This window comes from Propithecus coquereli, unplaced genomic scaffold (genome assembly GCF_000956105.1).
Source record: "Propithecus coquereli isolate 6110/MARCELLA unplaced genomic scaffold, Pcoq_1.0 Scaffold27, whole genome shotgun sequence".
NCBI lineage: Eukaryota > Metazoa > Chordata > Mammalia > Primates > Indriidae > Propithecus > Propithecus coquereli.
Window position 1 is genome coordinate 12,467,078 of NW_012148285.1, and position 15,524 is coordinate 12,482,601.

At 49.5% G+C, this 15,524-nt stretch overlaps 1 protein-coding gene across 1 annotated transcript; it reads left to right on the forward strand.

Moving 5' to 3' along the window:
- The first annotated feature begins 3,087 nt into the window (after positions 1 to 3,087).
- On the forward strand, positions 3,088 to 6,770 carry ITPRIPL2 (inositol 1,4,5-trisphosphate receptor interacting protein-like 2). Its single transcript, XM_012647808.1, has one exon. It carries the CDS (start codon positions 3,161 to 3,163, stop codon positions 4,772 to 4,774), a length of 1,614 nt encoding a protein of 537 aa, XP_012503262.1. The 5' UTR covers positions 3,088 to 3,160; the 3' UTR covers positions 4,775 to 6,770.
- Positions 6,771 to 15,524: the final 8,754 nt, after the last annotated feature.

Genomic DNA, 15,524 nt, shown 5'->3' on the forward strand with positions numbered 1-15,524 from the left:
TTAAGTTAAGAATCCTTAAATTAAGCCTCTCCAGATGAGATCGTTGGGATTACCCCAATGGGTTCTAAATCCACCTTCTATGTCCTTATAAGAAACAGAAAAGGACGAGACCGAGACCCAGAGGAGAAGGCCATGTAAAGACAGGCAGAGATTGAAGTGATGCTGCCACAAGCCAGGGAGTGCCAGGGATTGCCAGCAACTACCAGAAGCTAAGAAGAGCCAAGGGAACATGGCCCTGCCAACAATCTGGTTTTGGATATCTAGCCTCCAGAACTGTGAGAGTAAATTTCTGTCATTTTAAGCCACCGAGTTTGTGGTACTTTGTCATGCCAGGCCCAGGAATCTAACACAGCTGCTTTGGGGCTATAACAGCAGAGCTGAGTAGTTATAGCAGAGATTTTGTGCCCCCTCCCCCACCCAAGCCTAAAATGTTTACGCTCTGGCTCTTTACAAAAAGTGTTTGCTGACCTCTGATCTAGAGCATCACCTTTATTTGTATAGTTGGAGACAGCATACCACTGTGTCTGCCAGGGAAAAAATTAATCACCCTGTTTGTGGTACCCCACTTTATAGATGGGGAGATTGCAACAGAAAGAGGTTAAGAGAGTTACCCAAATGAGGTAGCCACCTGTCATTTCTGCATGCCAAAATATCTCATTCCTCTTCTTCCAACCACAGCACCATGACTTTCCTTGGGGGACAGCCCTCCCCACAATTCCCACGGTTTCAGCAGGGCTGACCCCACCTCTTGGTTCCAGGGTTGGGTACTCAACTGCGTTAGCTCAGGCTGCCTTAACAAATACCACAGACGGGGTGGCTTAAAGAATAGAAATTTATTTTCTCTTAGTTCTGGAGGCTAGAAAATCCAAAGTCAAGATCTGGTAGAATTTGGCTTCTGGTAAGGGCTTTCTTCCTGGCTTGCAGAGGGCCACTTTCTTTCTATGTCCTCACATGGCCGCCTTTCTTTGGTGCGAGCACATGGAGAAAGAGACCTCTCTCTTCCTCTTATAGGGCCACCAATCCGATCTCCAAATACAGTCACATTGGGGATTAGGAGTTCAACATGTGGACTTGAGGCGGTAGGCGGACACACCGAGGGAACGCTAATCAGTGCATTTTCTTTCTTAGTCACTTTTAGCACATGACCCCAGACTATCCCAAGGCATGGCATTTGCTGCAACTTTCAGGAAAGTAATTCCCTCTTTTCCTCTGCACTGAGAATAATGTGAGATTAGAGCAGACCTTCCAGAGAGTACAGCCCACTTAGAAGAAAGCAGAGCTAAGTAGCGGAGGGAGAACAGGTCCATATAGCATTGCAGCACCTAGATCCAGCTGTACCTGAAATAGGTCCCTCATGGATTTCTCAGTTAACATGATAATTTTTTTTTTTAAGCCAGTTTGAACTGTGTTTCTGCCACTTGCAACCTGAAGAATCTTGACTAATAGACTATGGTCTCATAGCTAATAGGAGCAGAGATGGGATCTGAAAGCAGGTCAGCTTAGCTCTCAGAGGCCCAGTCCAGGATTTCTTGGGAGTAATCCAGGAGCCATCTTCTGAGGCCTGGTTCCGAGATAGCAGCTGGGTTCTGACATTTTTGAGGCATTCACCCTTGCTCTTCTTAAATAGCAGTGGGAGCAAGGAAAGTAAAATGAATGTGAACTAATAAAGACAATTATTTAAATAAATCCAGATTATTTCAGGGAATGCTCCCTGTTATGAAACAAAACATGCTTCCCAGGACTGAGGTTCCAGCATAGCCCCTGACAAACGACCCAGAAAAATTCCCAGCAGATGAGGAAGGGACATTCCCTGGTCCCTGGGAGTCCTGCCCTCTGGCTTCCTTGGAGCCAGATGCCTGGGTTCAAGGCACGGCTCTGCAAAGGCTGTGTGACCTTGGGTGGGCAGCTGAACCTGCCTGTGCCTCAGTTTCCTTCACTGGGAAAATAACAGTATCTATTTTACAGGATTAATGTGAGGAGTGAACATGTACAACGTGATTAAAACACTGCCCGCACACAGGTCCTCTGTAAAACAATTATTAACAGTATTATTCCCAAGGCAGGCTCCTCCTCATCCAGGTCTCAAACCAAATGTCACCCCTCAGTGACCCTCTGGCTTCCACAGGTCAGCCACCACCTTGTCACTCCCTCCTACGGTTTTGTTTCTTTCAGAGCATTTTCTCGCTCAGGGATCCTTCTTTTTTTAATTCCTTTTTTTTTTTTTATTAATACAAGGCTGTAAGCTTCACGAAGGGCAGAAACTGCGCCTTATCAACTGCGATTTTCCCCAGCACCGCGTCTCCTGCCTGGTACATAGTAGGTGCCCAGTGAATATCGGTTTGAAGAAAGGACGGCAGCAGGCGGCAGGGGCCACTTCCGTCCCAGGGCCTGCCACGCCACCGAGGCTTGTGGGGCGGGGAGGGCTGGGCAGTCTGGCTGTGCGCGCTCTTCTCCTCCCCAACTTCCCAGTGTAACTTCACGGGAGCACGACTCCAGAGGCTCCCTGCACAAGGCCCCCGCCCCGGAATCGGGCTTTCTCAGTTCTGCCTTCGGCGAGGGAGGATGGGGCGGCCCGCGGGAGGCCAGTCCCAAGCGCGTCCTGAAGTCCCTCCCGCCGCCCCGCGTCGCTTTAAGGCGGAGGCCGGGGAGGGGGCCGACCCCGCCCGCCCGCCCGCTCCGCGCTCGGCTCCAGACTTCGGCATTTCCTCCCCACTTGGCTGGCGCGGCCTCGCCTCCCCTCGGAAGAGGAAGCTCCCGGGGTCCGAGTAACGGGAACAAGCGCGGAGGGGAGCGGCAGGAGCGCCAGCAGGGCCGCCCAGGGTAGGAGGCGAGCCGGGCCGGGCCAGAAGCTGGCCGAAGGCGGCGCGCCGGGGCGCCGGGCGGGCAGGGCGGCCCCGCCGGGCGCAGCGCGCAGCCGGCGCAGGGCGCGGCCCGGGGCCCGGGAGTGCAGGGCGGGCCGCAGCTGGAAGGAACACTTGAGCTGGGAGAGGAGGCCGAGCTGGAGGGCGGCTGCCCCCGGTCCTGCGAGGGGGGAGCCGCCGCCGAGGCGAAGGAGACGGGGACAGCAGGGCCGCCGGCGCGCTGCGCGCATGCTGGGCCGGGGGCGCCGCCGGGGCTCGCGCCCTGGGCTGCTCGGCCGCCGCGGCCCCGGGCGCCCGGCATGTCTGTGCACTACACGCTCAATCTGCGCGTCTTCTGGCCCCTGGTGACCGGCCTGTGCACCGCCCTCGTGTGCCTCTACCATGTCCTGCGGGGAAGCGGGGGCGCCCGGGCCGAGGCCCCCGACGGCGCGGACGGCGGCTTCCCACTACTCAAAGCGGCTGCCTTGCTCCTCCTCGGCTATGTCCTCCTGCGCTGTCGCCACGCTGTCCGGCAGCGCTTTCTTCCTGCGTCTCCCCGTATGGGGGTCCACTCCGCCTTCTCGCCAAGACCCTTGCGAGAGCCAGGCCTCAGCGTCTTGCTGGAGAGTTACTACGAGCACGAGGTGCGCCTGTCTCCGCACGTGCTGGGCCACAGCAAGGCGCACGTGAGCCGGATCGTGGGCGAGCTGGTGCGGGCTGGCCGTGCCCGGGGGTCCCCAGGCCCCATCCCAGGGGGAGCGCTGGCCTTGGCCTTCCGCGGAGACTTCATCCAGGTGGGCAGCGCCTATGAGCAGCATAAAATCCGCCGGCCCGACGGCTTTGACGTGCTGGTGCCGCTGCGTCTCCCGCCACTGGTGGCGCTGGAGCCACGGAGCCTGGGGGGCGAGCCAGGGCTGGCCCCCGCGTTCAGCGGCTGCTTCGTTTGTGCCCTCAAGGCACCACCCTCGCCATCACCGTCGGGGACCTCAGGGGGCCACTGGCTTAAGGAGTGCAAGCCCTTCGCTGATGGCTTCTGCGTGGATGTGCGTGGGCGGCGCCACCTCTCTGCCACTCTGGTGCTGCGCTGGTTCCAGTCGCACTTGCAGCGCTCCCTGGCCACCGTGCGCTACAGCCTGGAGGGGCACTGTCGGGTCAGCCTGACCCCAGGTGGCCTGGAGCAGCCCCCCACTCTACACATTCTGCCCTGCCGCACGGACTACGGCTGCTGCCGCCTTTCCATGGCGGTGCGTCTCATCCCTGCCGTCCATCTGGGAGACGGGGTCTTCCTTGTGGCGCCACCACCGCAACCCTTGCCCATTGGACCCCTGTCGGAGTTCCCGGAGGGCCTGCGCACCGAGGCACTGTGGGGTGTGAACACAGCGCGCCAGGAGCAGAAGCTCCTGAGCTGGCTGCAGGAACGGGCGCCTCCAGGTGCCTGCTACCTCAAGTGCTTGCAGTTGCTTAAGGCTCTGCGAGACCTGGGCGCCCGTGGGCTGGATTCAACGGCTGCCACCCAGTGGGGACGCATCCTGTCCTCATATGTGCTCAAGACAGTGCTGCTGGCAGTGCTGCTGCGCAAGGGGGCCCCTGCACAAGGCTGGCACGAGGCACACCTAGGCGAGTGCTTGGAGGAATTGGTGCAGTTCCTCAGGGACTGCCTGTTGCGACGTCATACGCTCTTCCACTGCGTCCTGGGCCCTGGTGGGGCCGCCGCCGAGGTGGGTCCCCTGCCCAAGGTACTGCGCGAAGCCAGCCCAGTTGACCTCCTGGCCGTTTTCGACGAGCACTCCCGGGAACTTGCAGCAGCGCGGTTGCTGTCCACGTGGCGAAGGCTACCCCAGCTTCTCCGGGCCTACGGGGGTCCCCGCTACCTTGCCAGGTGCCCTCCACCCCGGAGTCAGCGCACCCAGGGGTTTCCTGAAGGGGAACCGTAAACCCTGCAGCACCCCCACCTGGGCAGATGCTCCTAAATCCTCTCCCACTGAGTGGGGGTGGGGATGGCAATGAAGCCAGTTAAATGCAAGATTGCAGAAGGCATTAGAAAACTTGGAAGATGCCACAAGCTTTGGTGGCTTAAATGTCACCCTCATCTGACAATCCTGTATACTTATGGCATCTTCTTCACACCCACTAGTGTGTCCTGGGCGAGCTATGGAAAACTGTGGAAAGGCTGTGGGCAAGCTATGCAACTGCAGCCTCTAAGAGTTGGTCCAAATGTTGGTTTGTGTGGGATGATTCTGTAGACGGATCTAGCTTTTAGGCAAGTCCAGTGGAGGAAGCGAGTACTAGCCACAGGGAAAGTTCCTTCTCTCAGTTTTTAGACACAGATCTCTCTGCCCAAAAATTTTTTTAAAAACGAATGTTTTTGACATAACTACTTGCTAGGTACTGGGTTCCAGATTGTTTTTAAAAAAAAAAAGCACCTGAATCTTTATCCACAACTGGAATTAAAGTTCTGTTCTAGGGGTTAATGTTCTCAGGAACATAATTTCCACTATTCAAGTTAATATTAATGTATTTTTCAAATGGTGCAATCACAGGTGTTTGACAAGATTGTCAAAAATTAAGTCACACATGTCAAGAGGCAATCAAGAGTCGGTTAGAGACACTTCCAGAGCAAATAGCACTTTATTTTGATCAATTCTCTCCTTTTGTGGTAATTGCTAGCACCAAGTGTTGCATCTGAAAGGGAGGCCAGTTACATTTATTGTTAAGAAATTTGCAGCCTCGAAAAACATCCAACGTGCGTGCTTAACATCCCTGCCGGCAGAAGCTAGGCTATATACCAGTCAGTCAACACCAGTTCATTGAGCGCCCACTATGTATGAGCCAGGCACAGTGCAAAGTAGCCTTAAAGTACATATTCAAGACAGCGCTGGGTGAGGGCACAAAACGTGTTGAGTCTGGAGAAAGATGTGTTTTAGGCTTTACCTATAAAGGCGTTTGTCCAGGGCTTCCTGCTGGCTGGAGACAGAAACCTTTTTTGTTTTAAGGCTTTTGAGCAAACTCCTTTGCAAAGAGATTTCTTTCTGAGCTTAATGAGCTAATAATGGAAAGGAAATGCCTGCTGCAGTGCCTCGCATGTAGTTAGCGCTCTCAATCAATGCCAGTGATGATCAGTGCTTGGAAGGTTCTTCTCCCTTGCCCCGGCAGCCTCATGTGGTTCCCTGAGGCTAACTTTGAGCTGTTGACTGAGCACAGGTCTTAAAAAACATTTCACTTGTAGTTCAGTGTCTTGGGCTTTATGCTTGAAGATACTTACTCTGTGGTCAGTGGGCAGAGGAGACGGCCCTCGCTGGCAGTCTGCTCTTTTTTCTCATTGGGCATAAATATCACCAAGTTGGGGAGTTGGGTATATTTTGTAGCCAGGAGGAGTCCATTCTGGAATCTTTCCTGTCCTCCCAAATTTCTAACGGCCCTCAATTGCAGTTCAGAATGGCCTATCATCTGCTTGCCTGATTGGAAATGCAGCCAGTCCCAGTGTTATTGGGATTTTTTTTTTTAAAAAACAAAGACATGCACTTCCTTAGGCTCATACTAGTAACTGGGAAGACAGAAATAGCTAAGTGAATAGGACCATTGTTTAATTTCTGAGCTGCTTTGAGGGAATGCTATAAACCTTTCTTTGGGGGACTCATTTGGTCACTGGGAAATCATTGTGAATAAATGATTTATAGGGAATCCTTCTCATCAGAGCTGCGTAGACTTCCTATATATATCCTTTGCAACCTTGGACTGAAAGAGAAACAGCTGCAAATGTGCTGTTTCGTTGAGGTCATCTTGGGGACGGTTCCCCACAAAGGCCATTCCTAGCTTTAGAGGTCAATGTTAGGTCATAAGGTACTGCACTGAGCTAAGGGATCAGTCCAGCAACTTCCTGCGTAGAAACTGCACACTATTTTTTTAAATTAGTTTTTAAAATAAATGCCAATGATAGATTTTTTATGTATACATATATATGTATTTTTCCATACTTAGCCACAATTTCCCCTGTACTCATTGGAGTGGGGGACAGTGAGGCTATTGGAGGGATTATAAAGCTTTAAAAGCTGAGTTTTCCAAATATTTCTAGCTGAGTCAATGGGTTCCTTTTTTAAAAAATAGTATTTTGAAGTATAAATCCAGTAACATACTGTTCTTGTAGTTTTCTTGTTTTGTTTTTTTTTTTTTTAGGTTAATTACCCAAAGCCTCGTCCATCCTCAAGGTTTTTAAATTTTATTTTTTTTAATTAATGGGGCATTGTATTTGTGAATTTTAAAAATATTAATGTTTTATTTAAATGCCATGCTGAGCAATTGTTCTCTGTACGTGGTAACCAAAACTGAGAGATTTCGATCAATTTTGATCAATTAGTAAGCCAAAACCTGTACTGTGTACATAAGAAATAATACGGCGCATTAGCCAGCTGTGATGGTTGCCCAGGGCACTTAACTTAAGCTCAGTTCTGTGTTTTATTTGGGCTCCGTCATGTCCTTTCATGGGAAATGTACACATTTTTGGTGTGTGCCTGGTACTGGAGGTTCATACCTGCAAATACTCTCATACAAGAAGGCACAGCAGCCACCCCAGTTTTCCGGCCAGTGCCCAAAGAAAATGTTTTTGGGGAAGATGATTCAGCCGTTCTGTGGCAAGACACCCTTCAGTAACACCCACTGGCCAGTCTTGGGAGCTTTCCTGGAATGCTCGTGGGCTGAGAGATGTTTTTTGCAAAATGAAACTGAAGCTGAAAGAAGGGAGAATTCGAGTGAACCAAAAGAAATCGGAAGACTTCGGGAAGGAGGACTTAAGATGGAAGCGAAAGGAAGAGAGGGGAGAGGGGGACACGAGGTGACAATTACACGAGGGTGCGAGAGGTTTGGGTTAGGTTAGGAGACGCCTATTTAGGTATGTGCTATTTCCAGCCGGGGGTCGCAAACTCAGCAGGCTGCAGACACAAGGGGGGAGGTGGGAACTGTGCCCACCTTAAAAGGGGCAGCTGTTACGTCAGCTCCATGCAGGAAAAAAAGGGGGGAGGCTGGAAATCAGGATTTTTTTTTGAAAAGCCAAACTTGCTGATTTTTAAACAAGTTTAAGGTGTCTAAGAAACACCACGTGGTGGAGCCTGGGGCCCCTTTGCGACCCCCGCCTTATGCAGTTTACAACCCCAAGTATGTGTAAGGTTCTATTTTTTGTTATGGATACGGTGGTGAAATGTACAGTAGGGAACGTGGTATTTCACATCATCTTTCTTTCTCCGAGCTAAGTTTTATTGTAGAAACAAACCAAAAAAAAAAAAAATTAACACGGCCACAGATAACACTTAACTCACAATTCCCAGAAGGACCCTAGCTAGGTCCTGGAGCCCTTCTTTTCGAGTCAGATCCTACATCTAGCCCCTTGGGGCCAGTCCCTGGCATTTCCTTCCGGGTGATTTGGGGCAAATTTCTTGGCTCTGTCGGGAGTTTGCAGATGAGTAATCCGGAAGGATTGCAGAATAACTCGTTTCTTTGTAATTTATTCTTACATTAAAATTACTTTTTTGGGAGTGGTATCCTAGCCTGTGCCGTTACAATGACGGTTGGCGGCTGTGAACACCAGAAACAGTGCTGGGGTTTTGCATGGGGCGCGGCGAGCTTCATAGGCTGGTACCATTTCTACTGTCGAAAACCCTGTTCGGATCAGACTTCGTTCCTGAATGTCTCTCTCCCTTTCTGACTCGGAGGCTCCCACCAAAATTGACATCCCAGCACTATGAAGGAATTAACCTAAAGTGCTTCCAAAGCATCTCATTTAACCTTGTGGAGGAAGTCACTATTTTTGTAACGTGGCTTTTGACCTACTCACATGAAGGAACATTGTTACCTCCCTCTCCAGGGGTGGAGAAAATGAACCTCATTAACATTTCCAGGGGCCATCAAGAGGGAAACAAGTTCCGTGTTATCTTCGTGGTGTTTGTTAGTTTTTTTTTAAAAAATCGCTTGTCTGTTACTTAGACACAGCTGTTTATTTTTTATGCCTGCCTAGCACATGATTAGTTGGAGATAAAGCAAGTATAAAGAAGGTGGTTGAAAGTGAATGTGCGATCATGTACGCAGAGAGACTAGACTAAAATATGCAGCTAAATTATATATACTGTAACCTGGTTTTTGAAATCTAATATTCAGGAATATTTTCAGCAACTTCTGCTTTAAAAAAAAAAAAGTGCCTTGATTCAGTTGCTTGACTTAAAACATTCCTCCTATTTTATTGTTATTTTTAATGTGTCTTTTGACCCCAAACTGTGTATTAAGATGCAGTCTGGTGGCTGCAGTCCTAACATAAGTTTTGTTGCAATGACAGAGACCAAAGAGTTAATCATGTATGGTTCAGCTGCTACAAGTGTGTGCTTAAAAGGCATTTTAATCACACCAGATTCCCATGGCCCAGTCAAGGCCTGCCATTCGTTTTCTATTTCAGGTTGGAGTAAATTTGCACTTTTAATCACATGGGTCTTTTGGGGACCTTGTTCTTTTATATTTTGCTTTATTAATAAAGGAACTTGTAGAAACCTCTGGACTGTATGTCACATTTGGGGAGGGCTTTCATCTTCCTGTGGTTCTTTGCATGAGCCTCAACTGCTTTTGGCATCTGGGTGTTTGGGGGTCCTCGGCCAATACAGTAAAGCTGGGGATAAGTATAAGAATTAGCTTCCTATACAGGTGGGAAAATGCCAGCTCATAGCCCCGCAGACGTGCGCCCTGGGAGTCTTTATCTAGAGCCTTCTGCCCCCGCCTGTCCTCTCTGCCTCACTCCCCAAGCCCCAAACACAATTCAAGTCTTGGCCTGTGGCTCAAGAATTTTGTCCAGAAATCTCTTAGGCCCTCAGGCCCTCTCGAAGAGGTAAACATTTGCTAATATGAAAACCCACCAGGCTTAGCGTGAGATGGAATCTTGGAGACTGTGTAGGGCTGTTCAGAGCCTCAGGGCCAGGTGGAAGTTTAGGGAAACCTGCAGCCACAGGCTGGTTAAACCTTAGTTGTGTAGGACACCTGCCCAGGGGAAAGTCGGTAGGGTGCGTTTCCTTTAGTTTTCAACAAGTAATACTGACCCAGGGCGTTGAAGACGTGCACGCAGAGAACCATCCCGCTGGGCCTAGACGCTGAGCAATAAAAGACACTGCTGAGATGGATATCACTCATGTAAGCCACTGAGTTAGTGGCAGTCAGTTTGTTGTTCAGCAATAATGAACTGACTTGGATGCTTAGGAAAACCTGGCGTACAAAGGCTGGCATTGGAGTAAATTATGGGCAGTCCTTGACTTCTGTGCATTTAACTTTCAAACAGCCAGACTTTGATGCAGGTGCTTGACTGTATAAAAGTCAAAACCCCTTCACCACAGTGGATCCGGGTTTCCCTCATCAACTGAACACAGTGGGGTGCTTGGTCCACCATTCAATGGTTGAGCTGTGGCACTGTCGCCATCTCTGTGCAAAGCGTTTACACGGCTGTTTGAGTATGTTCCTGCATTTGCCTTACCTTGTAAAAACAAATGGAAGCTGAGAAAATGAAAGTGCTGATTTGATGACAAGATGCCACAGGTCACAAAGGTAATAAAAGCAGGACAATGATTTGGTGTGCCCAGTGTGGCTAAGCTACAGCTTCGGTCTCGTGCTTAGTGGTGTTAAGGAGGTAGAGGGTGTGTTCAATTTTAAAGGAGAACAACAATGAAGAGCATATAGGAAACTGTATCAGTTAGGAATACATTTGGCCACACTTTATGAAAACCTAGCCTATAGCGACTTAAACAAACAGGAGATTGTTTTTCTCACGCAGCCAGAAGCCCAGAGGTAAGCAGCCAGCAGACTGGGGATGAATCAGGGCCCAGGCATCTTTTTGCTCTGCCATTCCAGGTACTTGCTCTTTTATCTTCATGTTTGTCCTGTCAAGGTCTCAGAAAGGCTGCTGTAGCTCCAGGCATTGTGACTTTGTTTAAAGAAGAGAGAAGAGAGAGTGCATTAGGGAGCTCAGTAGAATTCCTCTCACATCTCATTGGCCAGAGTGATGTCACATGACCATTCTTAGCTGCAAGGGAAGCTGGAAAAGAGAGCCTGGCACATGGAATACAGCAACCCTGAGCAAAATGTGAAGAAAGGATGTGTATTAGTGGGTAAATAAGAGTCTGCAGAAATACCAGAAACAAATAGCCAAACATTGCGTCAAAGAAGTGAAAAGTAATTAGGGAACCTATCATTCCATAATTGTGTAATTTATACTTATCTAAGTCTTAGGATATAGTAAATGCTCCATAACAAGGATTGAAGTCACAGCTCCACCATTCACTGGGTATATTCTTTTGGGCAAGTCAGTTAAGCTGTCTGGGTATCAGTCCCTTCATTTGCAAAATGAGGGTGATAATCCCTTTTTTTATAGGTTCGTTGGGAGAATCAAAGAGTGATGCATGTGAAATTGAGAAGTGTTATCCAAACGTTAGCTGTGTTCACTTAGGAGTGGTGCACTAGCATCTTTGGAACCACAGGAAGGTGAATCCATTTCTTAAGAGGGGGTCCCCCTTAGGCACCTCTGCCCAATGTCTCCCTGCCACCCAACTTGCTTCCCTACAGGACTGTGAATGAGTCTGCGGTTGTGAATGTTTGTTGTACTTGTCCCCAGAAGGGAGAAGATCCAGTGAGAGGATCCACCACCCCCGTATCTTGTTCTTGCTTCTAAAGTGTGTCATCGTCTTGTGAGATTTTGCCCCAGTTTGATTTTCATTGCTTGAGTTCTGAGCAGAAAGCTTAGGCTAGTGGTTCTTGATTCTGATTCTATGATGATATGCGAGGGGCTTTGTAAAAATATCTGTGTTTGGGACCCCACCCTAGGCCAGTGAGATCAGAACTTCTGAGGGCGCAGAGCTCCCTGAAGATTTCAGAGTGCGGCCAGGGTTGTTAACCACTAAATTAGGTCAGATGGCCCTTCTGGAACCTTTCAGTGGGATACTTGCGATCTGTCCAGCAGGTGTTGTGGAAACACCAGCTAGTGTGTGTAAGGTTTTGCTTCGTGGCAGAGACAGACAGGTGATGGGGTGGTGGCGAAATAAAATTCCAGGATAGAGCTCTTCAGCTGAGAGACACGGGGCAAAATACCATTGCTAAGCAGGCGTAAGGTTCAATGGCATTGGCAGTTCCCCCTTTTTCTCACTGCAAGAAGGAAACAATTTTTTTAAAAAGGCGTCAGAATCATCCTGAAACTTCATAGCAAAGAAAAGCTTCCACGTTCGGAGGGACGGTGCCCTGGTTCTTTTAGTCTTGCAGCCTGGAGAGAACGCAGGTCAGATACAGCCTCTCTTCACAAAATGCCGACTCTTTTCATGAACATTCAATGGTTTTGCCCGCATTGTTTCAATCTCTCTCTCTCTCTCTCACTCGTCTTTGGGTGTAGTGACCCTGAGCTGGCTCTTTAAAGAAAAAAATTAAAGTTCATCAAGGCATCTTCCAATAAAGCCAGGAAGAAAACCTAGGAGCCCCACCGCGTGCCAAACCCAGGCTAAAAGCTTTTAAGGACCTTATCTCTAAAAAGATTTTTATCTTCCTAGTTTATTCAATCATTGGTCTCCTCGAATTCAGGAGCTATACCTCTGATGGGCAGCTATCAATCCTTATCAAAATGAAACCATTAAAACATGTTTCAGCCACAGAGACAAATGGCTGTGGCATTTGGAGGTGGGAAGCCTTCTGGATCTTGCGTGGGGAGAAACTGCCGGCTGGAAACACTGCTCCATATTTTAAGCAAAAGATTTGTGATGATTATTTTTTCTCTGATAAAAATCTGGTTTTCAAAAGCAGTCTAATTAGTATGCATCCCCACTTTACAAGTCTCGAAAGTGCATTTGGACTTCTTTTCACTAAACCCAGAGCCTAAGACCAGCCATGAAGTCTGAGCCCTCCCTACATGCGGCAGAGACTCTTTTGCCTGTTGCGTGTCCGTGAGTAACCCTCTGCCTCCCAGCCACCCTCAGCTAGGCAGGACCAAGGCACTTGCTCTGAACAACAGCTAGGGAGCAGAGTGATGTAAGCACGGTCCTGCAGAGGCGATGCAACCACGCGTTAAGATGGGGGCATCACAAGATGGAACTGAGTCACTGCAAAAAGAACAACAGCCCTCAAGAGTCCTCCAAGTCATACTGGAATTTGCATGAGTCAAAAATAAACGTTTGTGATGTTAGGCCTCTGAAACAAAATGTTGAGGTTTTTTGTTACTGAGGCATAGCCCAGCCTAACCTGACCTATACAGCAGAATGCTAAAGAGAGCTCCTATCATAACTCGATTTTGGAAGACCTCATTGGCGCCCATAAATAATCACTGAGTGCCAATCATGTGCCAGGCCCTGTGCTGGCACTGGGGAGAGAGAGATTAGCAAAACAGACATCATCTCATTTGCCTACAGTTTATGGTCTGCTGGGGGAGACAGCCGCTTGTCACATAAGCATGCCAATGAGTGCTGAATAGCTAACACTGGTAAATGCTTCCAAGGAAAGAAACCAGTTTCTGTGACCCTATAAATCAAAGGGACCTAGTGCAGCCTGGGAGATCAGGGAAGGCTTCCCTGAAATCTTGAAGCCCAGCACACTAGCCCACGGAGGTCCGTTTCAGGGTGTCACCTTGTAGAGCACTTACTGAGTGCAAAGCTCTGTGCCAAATGCTGGACACACGCAATTCTCATTTGATCCTTTCAACAGTCGTAGGAGCTGGTGGTAACATCAGCCCCATTTTGCAGATGAAGAATTGAGGCTCGGTGAGATGAGGTCATATGCCCCAAGGCAGTTTAGTAAGGAAGGACGAGCAGGGATTTGAACCCACATCTGCTGACTCCTTAACTAATGCTCCCTGCATTTCTGGCCCTTGCAAACGCAGCCAAGGAAGTTAGTCATACAGGAAGTAGCCCCTCTGGAGTCCCACAGCGGGAGATCAAAATGAAACAAGCAGGCAGATGTTTACAAGTTGCCTGGAAAAGCCACCCACTGCACGAGCGGGGAGAGCTTTCTCCCTCCACCCCCAACTCCTCCTTCAAAGCCCTAAAAAGCTTCCTTTTTCAGTTTTACAGGGTGCCCTCCCCGCCTCCCTTCCCCCAGAGGGCTGACTTCATCCTTTTGCAGATGGGAAGGCGTGGGCTGCCCGCCCTACAGTAGCCCAGCCACCAACGGTGGCTTTACCCCCAGCCCCTCCCACCCGCCCCCATCTTAACCCGGATGAAAATGACAGGGACACAGCGGCTCTTTCTTCTCTTCGCTTTTTCCGATGCTTCCCTTTCTCCCCAGAATAGAAGCAGGAAGTCCTGGGGTAGCTGCATTAAAATGTTGGCTGGTACAAGCTTTTTGCTTTGTTTTGACAGGACTACACAGATCCCACCTCCCACAGACACATCAGCAGTCATCCAGATGCATGCTTCACATGTAGACATGCATGTGCACACGTGCACATGCGTGCATAGACATACACACTCATGACCTCACACGCATTCGCTCACAGCTAACACTGTGTTCCTGGCAGTATTCTAGGTCAAGGCAAACTGTGGCCCATCGGCCAAATCCTGTCTGTGACCTGTTAGTGTAAATAAAGTCTTATTGGAACACAGCCCTGCCCATTTGTTAACATTCAGTATCATCTGTGGCTGCTTTCCCACTGAGTATTTGTGACAACGACTGCATGACCTGCACAACCTGAAATATTTACTCTCTGGCCTTTTACAGGAAAAGCTTGCTGACCCCTGTTCTAAGTGCTTAAAAACTCTGTGAGGTTTCAGTCACCTATTGCTACATAACGGACTGTTCTAACACTTAAAGGCTTAAAAACCACCACCACCGTCAGCAGTGTCTCCCACGATTCTGTGTTGACTGAGCTCAGCCGGGCAGTTCTGTTCCTCGTGATAGTGGCTGAGACTACAGTCATCTGAGGCTCAGCTCGGATGGGGCTGACAACCTCGTGCCTCGGTTTCCTCCACGTGGCCTCCCCATTTGACTCTACCTTCTCACGGCACGGCCGTTGGGTTCCAAGAAAATGTTCCCGTATGTAGATGAGGAACTCCAGATCTCCTAAGGCCCAGATTCTATTAGTCGGAACAAATTACAGGTCCTGCCCAGGTTCAAGGGGAGGGACGTTGACTCCACCTCTCAGTGGCAGGAGTGGCAAGAATTTGCGGCCACCATTAATCCACCACAGTAAGCGCTATCTTCATTCCAGAGATGCAGAAACTGGGGCACTGAAGGGTTAAATATCTTACCCAGCAACACCCAGTAGTAACACACACGCTCACATACATTCATGTGCACAAACATGCGTGTGCATACATAACAGCACATATCCAGCACACACACATCCATGATTCCCACACATATCTGCGCTTACATGGTCACGTGCACATCCTCATATGTGCACCAAATCCTCATGCAAGATCACATACATACGAGCTCATATTAGCACAGAAACATTCACATACCATACTCCCCTGCATGGACACACATGCCACCAGCACGCGCACCCTCACAGACACCCCCGCTCTCACATTCACGCTCACACATGTGCACGCGCCATTCCTCCCTCTCCACTGGCCACAGTGACATCATCCAGTGGCTTAGGAGAGCCTTTCCTCTTCCCTTTGCACAAGACGCTCTTCCCATGCTGGAAACCCCTGCTGCTTTCCACCATCGTGCTACGTCCCTCTCCACTGC

Coding starts and splice junctions, on each gene's coding strand:
- ITPRIPL2 (XM_012647808.1), top strand. CDS start 3,161: ATGTCTGTGCACTACACGCTCAATCTGCGCGTCTTCTGGCCCCTGGTG.